At 37.5% G+C, this 18,454-nt stretch overlaps 1 protein-coding gene across 4 annotated transcripts in view; it reads left to right on the top strand.

The window, feature by feature from the left end:
* Nucleotides 1-18,454, top strand: part of LOC128686111 (orphan steroid hormone receptor 2) — a 565,796-nt gene that overhangs the window by 536,204 nt on the left and 11,138 nt on the right. For all 4 annotated transcript variants that reach the window (XM_053772796.2, XM_070083300.1, XM_070083301.1 and 1 more), the window contains 3 exons: nucleotides 1,500-1,621; nucleotides 5,472-5,692; nucleotides 18,190-18,358. In XM_053772796.2, coding sequence (XP_053628771.1) covers nucleotides 1,500-1,621; nucleotides 5,472-5,692; nucleotides 18,190-18,358 — 512 coding nt within the window. The remainder of the gene's footprint in view (nucleotides 1-1,499; nucleotides 1,622-5,471; nucleotides 5,693-18,189; nucleotides 18,359-18,454) is intronic.

Consider the following 18,454-nt stretch of genomic DNA (forward strand, 5'->3'; position numbering starts at 1 on the left):
CTAAAATATTATTTGCTACACTCCTCCATTTTAGGTGTCTCAAGTTGAAATCTCCCAGTAGCAAGATGTTTGGGGCAGGAGTTGGGAGATTTTCCAGATTGTGGTCAATTTTCAAAAGCTGTTCTTGGAATTGCTGTGAAGTTCCGTATGGAGGCTTGTATACAACCACAGTGACAAGGTTTTGGTTTTCAGTCTTTACCGCCAAAACTTCAGCTACATCATTTGAGGTGTTTAGTAGTTCTGAGCAAATGAGCGACTCTGTGATGTACAAGCCAACCCCCTCCCTTGTTGCCTGTTTAGTCTGTCACATTTGAATAGGTTATAACCTGGGATCCATATTTCGTTGTCAAAAATGATCCTCTGTGTGGGTCTCTGTTGAAGCTGCAAACATTGCATTCGACTCCGTGAGCAGTCTCTTGATGTAAGGAATTTTGTTGTTTGTTGACGGCTTTAGACCCTGTATGTTTACAAAGACAAATGTCGTTTTGATGGAATTTAGGGGGTTTTATTTCCTGGCTCTAATATATGTTGTTCTGGAGTGGAAGTCAATGACTGTGCCTCTGATCCAGAAGTGTTTTCAGTTTGTGTAATATTTCTGTCATTTTTTGCCAGTCTTCCTTCCTGGCACTAAAAACCTCCTTCTCTGCAATCTTAGTACAGTAAGAAAACTGATTCAATGAACTTCAGTTCAGTAGGATTTCTAAAGGTGGGGTGTGTGTGTTGAAGCATTTGTGGAAAGAAGGAAATTTATCTATTGAGACACAATAGAGCATGTATCAACACTTATATATGGGTGTGAGGCAAACATTTTGAATGCTGCAGTAAGGAGAAGGCAAGAGGCAGTGGAGATATCATGTTCAAGAGAAAAGTGTGGCATATCATGCAGAAAATTCAGAGCTTAGAAATTGAAAAGCAGTGTGGGGTTATTAAGATATAATTCACAGCTGAGGAGGGGTTGGGCATGCAGAGAGGATGGAGAGGTATATGATGACAAAGAGGGTGTATAATCTGGGGTGGAAGGCAGTAGTGATAAGGATTGTCCCAGGGAACAGAAGAGGTAAGAGGATCTTGAGCATCTAGTAGGCTTGTGTGAATGTGTTAGATGGGGACGAATGGAGACAAATGGTTTGTCATGGATGTACTGTTGGGATTTGAATAAAGTAACTTTTATGAAAGGATTCAGGAAAACTGGTTGGTTGGATTTTGAGTTCTGGAAATGGGAAGGGCAGTGCCTCCTCCTCTTCTTGTACTACCCCCTATTTCATATATGTAAATGAATATTTTTTAAAACTTCATTTAAAAATTATATTGGGTATGAGATCAACATGTATGCCATCACATAACTTATATTTCAAACACTTCATCCAGCTCTTCAGATGCAGGTCAAGTGCTCACTCTTCATGTGAGACTCTGACCTTCACTTGGTGCCCAGAAATCAAATAATGAACTTCTCTATAATTTTTGTTGAAATTACATATTAACTACAGTTTAAATTTCAGATTGGAATGAATCAAGTAATGGTGATGCTCACCGAGAGGATGACTCTCCGGCTACAAATGGGGAAGGAGAGAGACTTACAAATGATAAACAGGCTAAACGGGCACTGGAAAATTTATCAAAAGTAAGTAAAAATGTTAAATTTTATTTAAGAAATATTATTAACCATTTATTTTCTTAGTAGCCAGTTGACAAATGAGGGAAAACTTCTTTGAAATTACTGTTTGTGAACTACTGTACAGAAGGAGAAATACATTAAATGTGTTAATCACAATGGAGTATTTTCAGTGAGTTGACAGTTCATTTATGCAGGAGTTTGACTACATTTTGGAAGAGTTGCTTTGGAATTTGTTGTTTCTAAAGCTGTCATCATTATGATGATATATTATAATATACAGAGTCCATTCATTTTTCATGTTAACATGGTTAGTACAGATTTTGTTAAGAATGTTCAATAAGTACCTGTGAAGGAGACAAAAACATTAATGGTGGAAAAAAGCTCTTGCTTCACATGGTGAGGGTCTGGGTTCGATTCTCGGCGAGGGTTGAAACATTGGGTGTGTTTCCTTACACTGGTTGTCTGTGTTCACCCATTAATATAAAATGGGTACCTGGGTGTTAGTCGGCTGGTGTGGGTCGCATCCTGGGACAAAATTGGCCTAATTTGCCTAAAATGCTTTGCATAACAAGGGGCTTTCTGTATAGTAGTATGTCATTGATGTCAGCTAGGCCTGTATACCTTGTACATGTACTTGTAGAAATAGATATTATTATTATTATTATTATTATTTGGTCTAGTTGTTAATTCTCATTTATTTCACAGACTCCCATGTGACACTGCATTAAATTTCTAGGTGATACTGTATCATTTGTTAGGGAACTTCAGGAGGATTTAGACAAACTCTACTCTTGGTCAGAAAAGTGGCAGATGCAGTTCAATGTAGATAAATGCAAGGTTCTGAAGCTCGGGAGTGTCCATAACCCTAGCACTTATAAGTTAAATAATGTAGAACTTAGCCATACAGATTGCGAAAAGGACTTGGGGGTTATGGTAAGCAGCAACCTTAAACCAAGACAGCAATGCCTAAGTGTACGTAATAAGGCAAATAGATTACTGGGATTTATATCAAGAAGTGTAAGCAACAGAAGTCCAGAGGTCATACTGCAGCTTTATACATCATTAGTAAGGCCTCACCTAGATTATGCAGCTCAATTCTGGTCTCCATATTACAGAATGGACATAAATTCGTTAGAAAACATTCAGCGTAGGATGACTAAATTAATACATAGCATTAGAAATCTTCCTTATGAAGAAAGATTGAAGACTCTTAAGTTACATTCACTTGTTAGACGAAGAATGAGGGGAGACCTGATCGAAGTGTATAAGTGGAAGATAGGTATTAATAAAGGGGATATTAACAAGGTCTTGAGGATATCTCTCCAAGAGAAAACCCGCAGTAATGGATTTAAATTAGATAAGTTTAGATTTAGAAAGGACATAGGAAAGTATTGGTTTGGAAATAGGGTAGTTGATGAGTGGAACAGTCTACCTAGTTGGGTTATTGAGGCTAGGACTTTGGGTAGTTTCAAATTTAGGTTGGATAAGTACATGAGTGGGAGGGGTTGGATTTGAGAGGGACTTGCACATCGGAGCTTGTTTCTTGGGTGGCATTGAAAATTGGGTTGGTCAAATGTTTGTTAGTGTGATGAATTGTAAAGGACCTGCCTAGTATGGGCCAACAGGCCTGCTGCAGTGTTCCTCCTTTCTTATTTTTTTTTTTTTTTTTTTTTTTTTTTTTTTTTTCAACAAGTCGGCCGTCTCCCACCGAGGCAGGGTGACCCAAAAAAGAAAGAAAATCCCCAAAAAGAAAATACTTCCATCATCATTCAACACTTTCACCACACTCGCACATTATCACTGTTTTTGCAGAGGTGCTCAGAATACAACAGTCTAGAAGCATACACATATAAAGATACACAACATATCCCTCCAAACTGCCAATATCCCAAACCCCTCCTTTAAAGTGCAGGCATTGTACTTCCCATTTCCAGGACTCAAGTCCGACTATATGAAAATAACCGGTTTCCCTGAATCCCTTCACTAAATATTACCCTGCTCACACTCCAACAGATCGTCAGGTCCCAAGTACCATTCGTCTCCATTCACTCCTATCTAACACGCTCACGCACGCTTGCTGGAAGTCCAAGCCCCTTACCCACAAAACCTCCTTTACCCCCTCTCTCCAACCCTTTCGAGGACGACCCCTACCCCGCCTTCCTTCCCCTATAGATTTATATGCTTTCCATGTCATTCTACTTTGATCCATTCTCTCTAAATGACCAAACCACCTCAACAACCCCTCTTCTGCCCTCTGACTAATACTTTTATTAACTCCACACCTTCTCCTAATTTCCACACTCCGAATTTTCTGCATAATATTTACACCACACATTGCCCTTAAACAGGACATCTCCACTGCCTCCAACCGTCTCCTCGCTGCTGCATTTACCACCCAAGCTTCACACCCATATAAGAGTGTTGGTACTACTATACTTTCATACATTCCCTTCTTTGCCTCCATAGATAACGTTTTTTGACTCCACATATACCTCAACGCACCACTCACCTTTTTTCCCTCATCAATTCTATGATTAACCTCATCCTTCATAAATCCATCCGCCGACACGTCAACTCCCAAGTATCTGAAAACATTCACTTCTTCCATACTCCTCCTCCCCAATTTGATATCCAATTTTTCTTTATCTAAATCATTTGACACCCTCATCACCTTACTCTTTTCTATGTTCACTTTCAACTTTCTACCTTTACACACATTCCCAAACTCATCCACTAACCTTTGCAATTTTTCTTTAGAATCTCCCATAAGCACAGTATCATCAGCAAAAAGTAACTGTGTCAATTCCCATTTTGAATTTGATTCCCCATAATTTAATCCCACCCCTCTCCCAAACACCCTAGCATTTACTTCCTTAACAACCCCATCTATAAATATATTAAACAACCATGGTGACATTACACATCCCTGTCTAAGACCTACTTTTACCGGGAAATAGTCTCCCTCTCTTCTACACACCCTAACCTGAGCCTCACTATCTTCATAAAAACTCTTTACAGCATTTAATAACTTACCACCTATTCCATATACTTGCAACATCTGCCACATTGCTCCTCTATCCACTCTATCATATGCCTTTTCTAAATCCATAAATGCAATAAAAACTTCCCTACCTTTATCTAAATACTGTTCACATATATGCTTCAATGTAAACACTTGATCTACACATCCCCTACCCACTCTGAAACCTCCTTGCTCATCCGCAATCCTACATTCTGTCTTACCTCTAATTCTTTCAATTATAACCCTACCGTACACTTTTCCTGGTATACTCAGTAAGCTTATTCCTCTATAATTTTTACAGTCTCTTTTGTCCCCTTTCCCTTTATATAAAGGGACTATACATGCTCTCCGCCAATCCCTAGGTACCTTCCCCTCTTTCATACATTTATTGAACAAAAGTACCAACCACTCCAACACTATATCCCCCCCTGCTTTTAACATTTCTGTTCTTATGTTCTTATATTAAATTTTCGCATCATTGATAAAAGGTTTCTCATAAATTGTCTTTTATCAAGTCACAACTACTGCAATCATAATGGTGTACAGAGGGTTGTTTGTGTGCTTCATGATTCCATTATGGAGGATCAAGCCTTTACCACTTCTTCTCCTGAATAACTCACACAGATTTAGTGCTTCAAGTATAGTACTATGTGAGATCTATTATTACAATTATAAATATACTTTTCAGGTGAAAACTGTACATATTGCAGTTACTTTTCAAGTGAAAGTTGTACAAAGTTTGCATGCTTTTTCAAGTGAAAGTTGTATATAGTGTGCATACTTTTTTATGTGAAAGTTGCAGTAATTTGGGTACAATTTGTTATTATTTTTCAGTTACACGGTTCAGAAAATGGAGATTGCGATGACAATGAGAGCAACAGTACATATGAACTTGATGGTCCATTGCTGGCGGACAGCTTAGTACCATTCAACTTAACTGCCCCATCTCCTATGCCTGCCTACCTCAATGTACATTACATCTGTGAGTCCGCATCAAGATTGCTGTTCCTATCTGTCCACTGGGCTCGCAATATCCCCACCTTTCAGTGCCTCAGGTGAGAATGTCAGTTTTATACATTTTTACTATGAAAAGTTATTGAAGGTTTAGCTGTGTAATGTCTAAATCAGTGCAATACACAGAAACTCCTTGGCAGGTCTATACCGTAATAAAGATGGACATTGATAAAAGAAAAAGGAAGGTGGGCAAACTGTTTAATTAGGTAGTTTGCAGGAAGGTTCATGAGAATTCAAGTACAAAATTCAGGAATAAGTACAGGCAGACCCTGCTTTACAGCTCTTCACTTTATGGTATTTTGCTAATGCAGCAGTTTTCAATTATATCCATACTTCACATATTCAAATTTCCTACAATACTCACCACTCACTCTAAGCTAAGGACAAAAATATTTTAAGGTATGTAGATCTATTGCTCTAGGTAGTAAGTTGGTAGACAGCAACTGCCCAGGGAGGTGCTACCATCCTGCCAAGTGAGTGTACAACAGAAGCCTGTAATTGTTTTACACGATGGTAGGATTGCTAGTGCTTTTTTTCTGTCTCATAAACATGCAAGATTTTAGGTACATCTCTCTGCTTCTACTTACACTTAGATCACACTACACATATATGTATAGTAGGGGCCCCACTTTATGGCATTTCGCCTTACAGTGTTCTGCTAATACAGTAGGGCCCCACTTATATACGGCAGCTTAGGTTCCAGGTTACCGCCGTAAAGTGGAAATCGCCATAAAGTGGAACAACTTTTTTTTCCACTTATAAATGCATATAAATATTAGGTAACAAGTTTATACTAACATAGAACTAAGTATTAAAAAACAATAAAAAAGTAAAATACACATATAGTACACTCATTACTTACCTTAAAATATTTGTAGTCTTAATCTAGGGTGAGATGAGTAGTACAGGTACCATCCGACTTATGACCGAGCTTGGTTCCGACCAACCGGTCGTATGTCAAAATGGACGTAAGTCAAACCTTACTACTGAATATCGACATAACATTTTTGTAGTGACTTTATTTTATTGTTTTATTTTGGTATTTCATTTTTTACTTTACTTTTTATGCTGTTAGTACTGTATTTATTTTATACTGTAAGGTTTAGGATAAACACTGTACAACACAAACAGTTGTTTATTTCCCAGAAATTTGGCATACAAAGCACGGTTGTAAGTCAAGAGGGCGTATGTCGAGAAGGTTGTAAGTCGGATGGTAGGTGTATTTATTGTAAGAAATCAAGTGTGGTATGTATGGTAGCCAGCCTGGCTACCATACCAGGCCAACCCACCCACACATAATATTCTATGACATTTAAGTGTCCCAGAGCAATAAAATGAATATACAGTTCACTCATTACTTACCTTAAAATATTTGTAGTCCTAATGTAGGGTCAGAGGTGAGTAAATGAGATAAAACGAATAAATGAGAGAGAGAGAGAGAGAGAGAGAGAGAGAGAAAATGAGTACAAGAGAGAGGGCACTTGCGGAGTTATGTAAACAAACCAGGCAAACGTGAGTTTTGTCAACAAGCCAGGCAAACACGTCTGGTTTGTGTACTACAAGTTACACTGTGTACACGTTGTCTCTACATTTATGGTAGAATAAATAAAGAGAAACACTCCCATTCTCATGTAACACCATTTTTAGAAGAAATGACGCTCTGAGTGATGGCGTATGAAAGGAATAATTTTCTACAGTTACGCCTAGTAACACATTTTCTCTTATGTTGGACTAGAGAAAATGTTATTCTTGCCATCACTTATACAAGCTGTCTGGCTACCACATCTCATATTTATGTTTGTTTATTCTATTGTGGGGTGTATTTATCATCTTTATATGTTATGTATTGTGTTTATTATATAATTTTGAAAAAAAATCGTAGATGGATTAATAAAAATGTGTATATTAACATAATATATGACATTTAACCCTTTGGCCTAGATATGAGAGAATACATCTATGTGGTATGTGTGCAACACATAAAACAAATCCTGCAGCACAGTGCATAATGAGAGAAAAAAAATGAGACCGTAATTTTCGATTAAAAAAGCAACTTTTCAGTGTTTTTTCGTATGTTTTTTATAGGTGTATTTGAGATTTCTTGGTCTCATTTGATAGAATGGAAGATATATTACAGAAATAGAGATGATTTTGATTGGTTTTAGTACTGGAAATGGCTTGAAACTGAGCTCAAAGTAATGGAAATGAACAAGAACTAATGAACATGTAACTAATGAACATGTAACTAATGCCAGGAATGCCTGCATTGTTTATTCTGGACCCTATTTTGAAATTGGAGTATTTTCAACTTTGCATTAAATTGGACAAATTATCAGTTTCCGATCACTTTATTTTGTAGTTGAAACAGTTGACTTGGCAAATTCTAGTGCTCAATTGATAGAATAGAAGTAATACATGTACTAGTGAAATAGCTAAGAATTTGGTCGACTGGAATAATATAATTGGCCTAAAATGGTTATCAAAGTCTGCAAAATCGCTGATGCGTAAATATTACCTGGAGGTTATTCCGGGGATCAACGCCCCCGTGGCCCGGTCCATGACCAGGCCTCCCGATGGATCAGGGCCTGATCAACTAGGCTGTTACTGCTGGCCGCACGCAGTCCAACGTACGAGCCACAGCCCGGCTGATCCGGCACTGACTTTAGGTATCTGTCCAGCTCTCTCTTGAAGGCAGGCAGGAGTTTACTGGCAATTCCCCTAATGCTTGATGGGAGGCTGTTGAACAGTCTTGGGCCCCGGACACTTACGGTGTTTTCCCTTAGTGTACCAATGGCGCCCCTACTTTTTATTGGGGGCATTTTGCATTGCCTGCCCAGTCTTTTACTTTCGTAGGGAGTGATTTCTGTGTGCAGATTTGGGACCATTCCTTCCAAGATTTTCCAAGTGTAGATTATGATATATCTCTCCCTCCTGCGTTCTAACGAGTACAAGTCAAGTGCTTCCAAGTGTTCCCAGTAGTTAAGGTGCTTGACAGAGCTTATACGTGCAGTAAAGGATCTCTGTACACTCTCTAGATCTGCGATTTCACCTGCTGTGAATGGAGATGTTAATGTACAGCAGTATTCCAGCCTAGAGAGAACAAGTGATTTGAAAAGGATCGTCATTGGCTTGGCATCTCTCGTTTTGAACGTTCTCATTATCCATCCTATCATTTTCTTTGCACGTGCGATCGTGGCACTGTTGTGATCCTTGAAAGTGAGATCCTCAGACATTACTACTCCCAGGTCCCTTACATTATTTTTCCGCTCTATTGTATGGCCAGAGTCTGTAGTATACTCTGTTCTAGTTATTATCTCCTCCAGTTTTCCATAACAGAGTAGTTGGAATTTGTCCTCATTGAACATCATATTGTTTACCGTTGCCCACTGGAAAACTTTGTTTATATCTTCTTGGAGGTTAACCACGTCCTCAGCAGATGACAGCCTCATGCAGATCATCCGCAAAGGATGATACGGTGCTGTGATGTATATCTCTGTCTATGTCTGATATGAGGATAAGGAATAAGATGGGGACGAGTACTGTGCCTTGTGGAACAGAGCTCTTCACTATGGCAGCCTCTGATTTAACTCTGTTGACCACTACTCTTTGTGTTCAAAATTTGCACGAGCATAATTTCTTCAATTTTCCATCAAATTTCATGCTTTTTGTTTTATTACCTTCAGAAAGATTCTCTACCATTTCATAAGAAAAAATAACAAAATTATTTTTGAAAATTCTTGGACACTGGTGCACACTTTGAAATTTGGCCTCTGGACCCTGAAAGGGTTAATGAGACTAGGTGATTATTATTATTATTATTATTACTGATATGACGTCACTCGTACAAGTAGTCTGGCTACCACATCTCATATTTATGTTTATTTATTCTACACTGGGGTGTATTTATCATCTTTATATGTTATGTATTGTGTTTATTATATAATTTTGAAAAAATATAATAGATGGATTAATGAAAATGTGCATATTAACGTAATATACGACATTTAATGAGACTCAGTGATTATTGAGTATTATTATCGTGTGTACCTGCATGCCAGCACAGTGTGTAAGTTTATTTAGGTACAGGTATACATCAATATAATTATCAGAGTACGTATATATAAAATATGAAATAACTTTTAAAAACACTTGAAATTTTGGGGTTTCCAGACATAATGGAAAGATGTAGTGCTTACGGAGCTCACAGAGAATGTAAACAAACTGGGTGGGGCACGGTGACTGTATTAGAAAGTTAGGTGAGGGGAGATGTATAGAGTGTTTAGGTCATAATTTGAAATGACCGTATTAGCGGAATGCCATAAAGCGAAATGCCGTAAAGCTGTGCCCTACTGTACGACGATTTCAAATTATGACCAAAACTTGCTATATGGTGAGCGGTCTTTCAAATACGGTGCACCCCACTTGGTTTGTTTACATTCTCCGTGAGCACATCTCTCTATTATGTCTGGAAACTTTCCAGAATTTTAAGTGTTTTAAAGTTATTGCATATTTTATATGTACTCTGATAATTATACTTATGTGTACCTGTACCTAAATACAGTGGGCCCTCGACCAACGATATTGATCCATTCCAGAGAGCTTGTCCTTAGCCGAATTAATTTTCCCCATAAGAAATAATAGAAATAGAATTAATCTGTTCCAGACACCCAAAAGTATGAAAAAAAAAAATTCACATGAAATATATGTTTTCCTACACAGAAAAACAAGGATACATGCACAATAAATACTGTACTAAATGAAGAATAAATGACACTTACTTTTATTGAAGATGTAGTGATGAATGATGAGATGGGAGGAGGGGAGATGGAGGTGTAGTATTGTTTGGAAGGGGAATAAGGACTTTAGGTACCAATTCCTTTTCTGAGGTTACTTCCCTTCTTTTTTAATGCCACTGGGAACAACTTGAGAGTCACTGGACCTCTGTCGCACCAATCTGTCCATAGAGCTCTGTACCTCGTGTTCCTTTAAGATTTTCCTAAAATGGGCCACAACATTGTCATTGTAAAAGTCACCAGCATGGCTTGCAATAGCTGTGTCAGGGTGATTTTCATCCATAAAGGTTTGCAACTTTGTCCACATTGTGCAAATTTCCTTAATTGTTGAAGAAGGCAACTTCTTCCATCTCTCTCTCCCCTCCTCTGAAGCAATTTCCTCAGTTGTGGTCTCTTGCTGTTGCAGATGCTCTTGCAGCTCATCAGTGGTTAGTTCTTCATCATCGTCCTCCACCAACTCTTCCACATCCTCCCCACTAACCTCCGACCCCATGGACTTCCCCAATGCCACAGTAGATTCCACAACTGGCATAGGCTCCTGAGGGTTAGCCCCAAACCCTTCAAAATCCCTCTCTTGTACACATTGTGGCCACAATTTCCTCCAAGCAGAGTTCAAAGTCCTGTTAGTCACTCCCTCCCAAGCCTTACCTATAAGGTTTATGCAATTGAGGACACTAAAGTGATCTTTCCAAAAGTCTCTTAGGGTCAGTTGAGTGTCTGAGGTCACTTCAAAGCACTTTTGAAACACTGCTTTGGTGTACAGTTTTTTGAAATTTGAAATGACCTGCTGGTCCATGGGCTGGAGGAGAGGAGTGGTATTAGGAGGCAAGAACCTGACTTTGATAAAACTCAAGTCCCCCGCAATTCTCTCTGGTAAGTCTGAAGGATGAGAAGAAGCAATGTCTAATACCAGGAGGCACCTGAGGTCCAGGAGGTAATTTTTCACAGTGGGGCCAAACACATGATAAAACCAATCATAAAAAATGTCCCTAGTGACCCATGCCTTACTGTTTGCCCTCCACATCACACACAAATTAGCCTTGACGACATTGTTTTTCTTGAACACTCTGGGAGTTTCAGAATGATACATGAGTAGAGGCTTCACTTTGCAATCCCCACTAGCATTACTACAAAACATTAAGAGTTACCCTGTCTTTCATAGGCTTGTGTCCTGGTAGTGCTTTTTCCTCATGTGTAATGGAGATCCTATTTGGCATTTTCTTCCAAAACAGGCCCGTTTCATCACAGTTATACTGTTGAGGTTTTAATTTTTCAGTGTCTATGTACTCCTTGAATTCCTGCACATATTTTTCAGCCACTTTTTTGTCCGAACTGGCAGCCTCTCCATGCCTTACCACACTGTGTATGCCACTACGATTCTTAAATCTCTCAAACCAACCTTTGCTGGCCTTAAATTCAACAATATCACCACTAGTTGCAGGCATTTTTTTAATTAAATCGTCATGCAACTGCCTTGCCTTTTCACATATTATAGATTGAAAAATATTATCTCCTGATGTTTGTTTTTCGTTTATCCACAACAACAACCATACTTGCACCTCTCGCAACAACAGCTTCCTTGATTGCCTTTCTGTTGGCCAAGATAATATTGATGGTTGATTGGGGTTTGTTATACAACCTGGCCAGCTCGGAGGCACGCACTCCAATTTCATACTTTGTAATTATCTCCTCCTTCAATTCGGTTGTAATTCTCACCCTTTTTACCACAGGGTTGGCACTAGAAGCTTTCTTTGGGCCCATGGTGGTTTATTTAGCAGTTACAAGCACTAAAAACACTGGAATAATACAAAATGTACCGAATGTATGCATGGAACCAACTACACTGGCTTGTAAACAGTGGCACACTAACTGAAGGCAGGGCATCTGAGGCACGCTCAGGCCAGACGGATGCGTGGACGCATTTGGGACGAATGTTGTTAGTTGAGTTTTTCATCATTGGTTGGGCCAAAATTTTTACGCTCAAACACATCGTTAGGCGATTTTTATCGTTAGACATCATTGGTCGAGGGTCCACTGTATACTTACACACTGTGCTGGCATGCAGGTACACATTAAAATCATTAAGAGTTTCTCTACTCTTGATGTAATACATAATCTCATGGGCGCATTAACCCTTAAACTCTCCAAACGTAGATCTACGTTGACGTGCATAGTGCTCCGAACGTAGATCTACGTCCAATTTTACATGCTTTCAAATGGAGAAAATCAAGGTCGGAGCGCTACACACGTCAACGTAGATCTACGTTTGGACAGTTTAAGGGTTAAATGTCATATATTACGTTAATATAGACATTTCCATTAATCCATCTATGATATTTTTTTCAAAATTATATAATAAACACGCTACGTAACATATAAACATGATAAATACACCCCACAGTAGAATAAATTAACATTAATATGAGATGTGGTAGCCAGGTGACTTGTAGGAATTGTAGAACTTGTAGTAGCCAGGCGACTTGTAGTCCAATATCAGAGAAAATGTCATTGTAATATTACTGGTGGTAACTAAAAAATTATTCGTTTCGCATGCCTTCATTCAGAGCATCATTTCTTCTAAAAATGGTGTTACAGGAGAATGGGAGTGTTTCTCTTTATTTATTCTATTGTATCAACATAGAGACAACTTGTACACAATGTAAAGTGATGAAAACCAGACACATTCACCTGGTTTATTTACATGTGGGTGGGGTGGGGTGGGAAGCTCTGCCTTGGGTGGCTACCACCTGACTTCCTACAAATAAAACTCACCTCTCACCATACATTAAGACTACAAATATTTTAAAGTAATTAATGAATGCACTGTACAGTATATGTATTTTATCACTCTGGGGCGCTTTAATTAACCCTTTGACTGTCACAGGCCCCTTTCTGAAACTGTCATTCTATGTCGATAAATTTTTGGAAAAAAAAAAAAATTTTTTTCTTATGAAATGATAGAGAATGTTTTCCCAGTGGTAATGACACCAAAAGTACGAAATTTGGTCGAAAACTCACGGAATTACGCTCCCGCGAAGTTAGCGGTCTCGGCGACATATACACATCGGCAATTTCACCGACTTTGAGCCCTATTTTTGGCCAATTCCATTGTTCAAGTTGACCAAACTCATAGCTATTTCTTTAGAACTCCATTTGTTCTATCAACTGCGTACAAGAAACCGCCCATTTACCAATTTGAACTACCTAATAAAGTGGTCAGAAATTGGCAATTTGGCCAATATCATGCAAACTAAAAAAGATGCCAATTTCAAAATAGGGTCCAGAATAAACAATGTAGACATTCTTGGCACTAAAATAACATATCCTCTGTTAATTAGTCACATCTCTTCTATTTTTATTTTTTATTCATACAAAAAATAAAACATTTAGTTATGCAGACTACTGCATTATTGTAAAAATGGTATAAATAATATCAGTGCACTAGTGAAAGAATATTAGACTCCCCAGTTGATGTTTATTAGATGTGTGGTGTGATTTGCTTACTCTTGAACATTGGTAAAAATCGAACATTTCTGCTACTTTGAGCTCAATTTCAAGGTCGTTTTCATCATGAAACTAATCAAAATCATTTCTATTTCTGTAATATGTTTTCAATTTTATCACGTGAGACCATGAAAACGAGAATACAATGATAAATACTATACGAAAATACACCTCAAAGTCGGCGTTTTAATCCAAAAAAATGGTCGGAGTTTTTTTTTTCTCATGCACTGCGTGTTGCAGGATTTTTTTTTATATGGTGCACACTGACCACACAGTCCCATTCTCTCACATGTGAGCCTACCAGCTTTCTCCTACTTGATTTGAAGTCACTAGAATTTACACGTATTAATACGTCAGAAACATTGGCGCGTAAGACGCATATATACGACCAAAACAGTCAAAGAGTTAAATGTAATAGTATATTACATGTGGGTGGGGTGGGCTGACCTGTCTGGCTACCAAACCTCTTAATCCTGACTTCCTACAAATAAAACTCGCCTCTTGCTCCACAATAAGACTACAAATATAATAAGGTAATTAATGAATGTATTGTATATGTATTTTATCGCTCTGGGGTGCTTTAATTAAATGTTGTAGCATATTAGGTGTGAGTGGGGTGGGGTGGGCTGACCTGGCTGGCTATCATACCTCCCAAACCTGACTTCCTACAAATAAAACTCACCTCTCACCCTACATTAGGACTACAAATATTTTAAGGTAAGTAATGGGTGTACTGTGTGTGTATTTTACTTTTTATTGTTTTTAATGCCTTGTTCTATTGCTAACTTAATATATGTATGTTAGTGTAAACTTGTTATCTGGCATTTATATGCATTTATAAGTGGAAAGAATGCCATTCTACTTTCCAGCAATATCTGCTTTCTGGCAGGACCCTAACCTGCCATATAAATGAGGCCCTGTTGTACAAGCATATACAGTGGAACCTCGGCTTACGAACGCCCCACCATGCAAATTTTTCAGGTTACGAACCGTTGTTTGGTAGATTTTTTGATTCTGGATAGAAGGAAATTTCAGGATGAGAACTTTCCCCTCAAGGGAGGTTCCTTAAATAAATAAATAAATAAAATACTGTATTTATTTCTTTGCAAAGATTACAGTATGTGTTTACATATCATAATATGATTGGAGCAAAGAAAGCCACTATCATGCTGAGGCATTTCAAGCAGACTTAACCTAATACTTGTAGACTACTTAAGTCTAGACAGGTGAAAAGTGTACTAGTAGTGGTTACCAGTGTTTTGCTGATGGTGGTGCCAACTACTGGCAGCCTTTTGAAGTTTCTCATTATTATTATTACATTGTATTATTAATTATTGTTATTATGTACATGGTGATGGGCTCTTGATCTATGGAATTGGATCTGTGCTCCAGTTCCCTAAATTAATAATAATAACAATAATAATAATAATATTATAATATGTAGTAATAATAATAATAATAATACAATATACAGGGGACCCTCGCCTAACGATATTAATACGTTCCTGAGAGCTCAACGTTAGGCGAAATTATCGTTAGCCGAATTAATTTTCCCCATAAGAAATAATGGAAATCAAATTAATCCGTTCCTGACACCCCAAAAACACAAGCTAGGTGTGGGGGTTATGGACTGGGAAGATACTGAAGTGGGAGAGTAAACGGCGGATACTTTCTGCCGCTGCCGGTGTCGCCATCACTTGCCATATTATGGCCTATTTTATTCATTCTAGAGTATATATCGTATTTCTGTGTTATTAATATTGTTTGTTATGTCATATTAGATGAATTGTGATAGATAACTAACCCGTAGAGTTGATATTAGCATTATTTTGTCATGCCTCCTGAGAGGCTGGAACGAATTAGTTGCATTTCAATTAATTTAAATGAGGAAAATTGACTCAGCATATGAAGAACTCAGGATACGAACAAGGTCACAGAACAGATTAAATTCATAAGCCGAGGTTCCACTGTATATGCACACTCCTCTGGGTTTTCTTCTAGTATTTTCTTACTAGTTCTTGTTCTTGTTTATTTCCTCTTATTCCCATGGGGAAGTGGAACAGAATTCTTCTGTTAGTCATGTGTCATGAGAGACAACTAAAATGCTGGGAACAAGGGACTAGTAACCCCTTCTCCTGTATTATTTTTTTTTATTATTATTATCACACTGGCCGATTCCCACCAAGGCAGGGTGACCCGAAAAAGAAAAACTTTCACCATCATTCACTCCATCACCGTCTTGCCAGAAGGGTGCTTTACGCTACAGTTTTTAAACTGCATGTATACTCCTGTATACATTACTAAATTTAAAGAGAGAAACTTTTCATTTTGCTTTTTAGGTCACCCTGTCTTGGTGGGATATGGCCGGTTTGTTGAAAAAAAAAAATCTATTGCTTACTTAATATATGAAATTGTAAACATGTTATCAGGCTTTTATATACATTTCAAAGTGGAAAAAAGGCTGTTTCATATTACAGAGATTTTTGCTTTACAGCAGTAGCCCAGAACCTAACCTGTTGTATAAGCTGGGGGCTTGCCTGTACAGTAATTACCTGTTTTGGTTGCAGAAAGCAATATCAGACTACATTCAAAAGCAATTCCTTTTATCTGATAATCCCAAACTTGCTTTTCTCATCAGAGTACAATAATACAATAATAGAAATCAGCTTGGTTTCTTTTAGTATGTTGAATTCTCGTGTAATACGAGGGTTACATTCCTGAAATTGATGCTTTATATATTTTCATGTTATGCTATATGAAAAAACATGAGAAAAATAAGGTTAGGCTCTTGATACCTCTTAAAATGATAATTTTTTTAAATTTCTTATTTCATAAAAATAACGAAGTTTTTGACAAAATACATTATGGATGCTATTGCCTTTTAATTTAGAAATGTATGTTATATACCCAAAACTTCAATAAAAGCTTATTTATTAAATAAAGATAAGAAAGGCCTGGAAAGAAGCTGGTGTTTGTTGAGGTACAGTGAAACCTCAGTACTCGAACTTAATTCATTCCAGAAGGCCCGTAGGCCCCATGGTGATTTATTTATGCAAATAATATAAAAAACACCAAAAAATGTGAAGAAACACAAAATAGTTTACAGCAAAGTACTGTCAGGTCGATTTGTTTGGTCGAGCGCTGAACTTTGTTCGAGTAGGGAGCTGTTTGAGTACCGAGGTTCTACTGTATGTCATTATTCCTTCTGGAGACAATAGGCATGGTCTGCCTTGCAAAGAAATCACACAAGGCTATTATGCCGTTAATGTGTTTTTAAATTTAATACATAATTTTATCACTGTAAAATATGTTAAAGTACAACAGAAGTAAGAATTTATCCTAAATTCTTTGTTTTATTGCTTGTTGATATGTATAGAGGTGTTGGGAATGCTGTTGTGGCTGTGAGCAGTAAATGATTGTGATGAGGAAGAATTTTAAACTACTTTTTCCCTTTGCTTGTTGATAAATAAGTATTTAAAGATAGTTACATGACTGTATCTGTGGGTCATCAGCAGTCAGCTCACCCCATGCTACACCTGTAGAAATATCCTAACAGAAATATTTTTAAGCCTTAGTCATCATTTTAAAACTTAATGGCACGTACATTTAGTCAAAATTGTGTAGAAATATTAAAAAGAAAAGTGATTAATGTTCTATGAAAAAAGTATCGACGTGTGTTTTATGAGAAAATTTACTGTACTCTCATATATAGTACATACATTTTTAATAATAAAAATAATATCAGCCTTCCTCTATTGTATAAAGTCTTGAATGAAATCAGTAGTATTCTTTGTAATCTCTTTACAGTTTAGAAAAATTACTAAACGCTCAATTTAATGGTTTAACAGACTTCAGAAATAGGTATCAAAATTCGCTGTGCTAATTGATTTGGAAACAGTGGACAAAGTCTGTTGGTTACAGAATTGTCCATTATTGTTAGAATCACAGTAAAACAATCTCATCTCTGTCTGCCACAATTGCCATTACGTACTTGCTACCCGCTTTTCCCTACTAGTTAGTTAAATTGAGGATTTACTGTATTTTCTTTAATGACAAGAGCTCATTGAATATTATTTTTAAGTATAGCTGAATTATTTGCTGAGCATTTTTATTATTATTTGACATTGAATGGTGGAAGATGAATTTAAAAATGTTTATTAGCTCATTTTGATATAGTGTACATGTACATAAGTAACTACCAAAATATTATAATTGCAAATCAACTTCATATTCTCATTTAGCCAAGAGACACAGGTGACGTTGGTTCGGGGTTGCTGGTCAGAATTGTTCACCCTGGGTATGGCTCAATGTAATCGCATCATGTCCCTCAACACTATTCTCACTGCCATAGTGTCACACCTCACACAAGCTGCAGATTGCGAGAAGCTCACATCGTCCCGGTTCAAACAGGTTTGTCACACTATATAATACTTCTCAGTACAGTGCTTACATTTCCATGAGGTTGTTCAGGAAAATCCTTCATACAAAATGAAGTTGAATGCTAAT

This window comes from Cherax quadricarinatus, chromosome 9 (assembly GCF_038502225.1).
Source record: "Cherax quadricarinatus isolate ZL_2023a chromosome 9, ASM3850222v1, whole genome shotgun sequence".
NCBI classification, from domain to species: Eukaryota; Metazoa; Arthropoda; class Malacostraca; order Decapoda; family Parastacidae; genus Cherax; species Cherax quadricarinatus.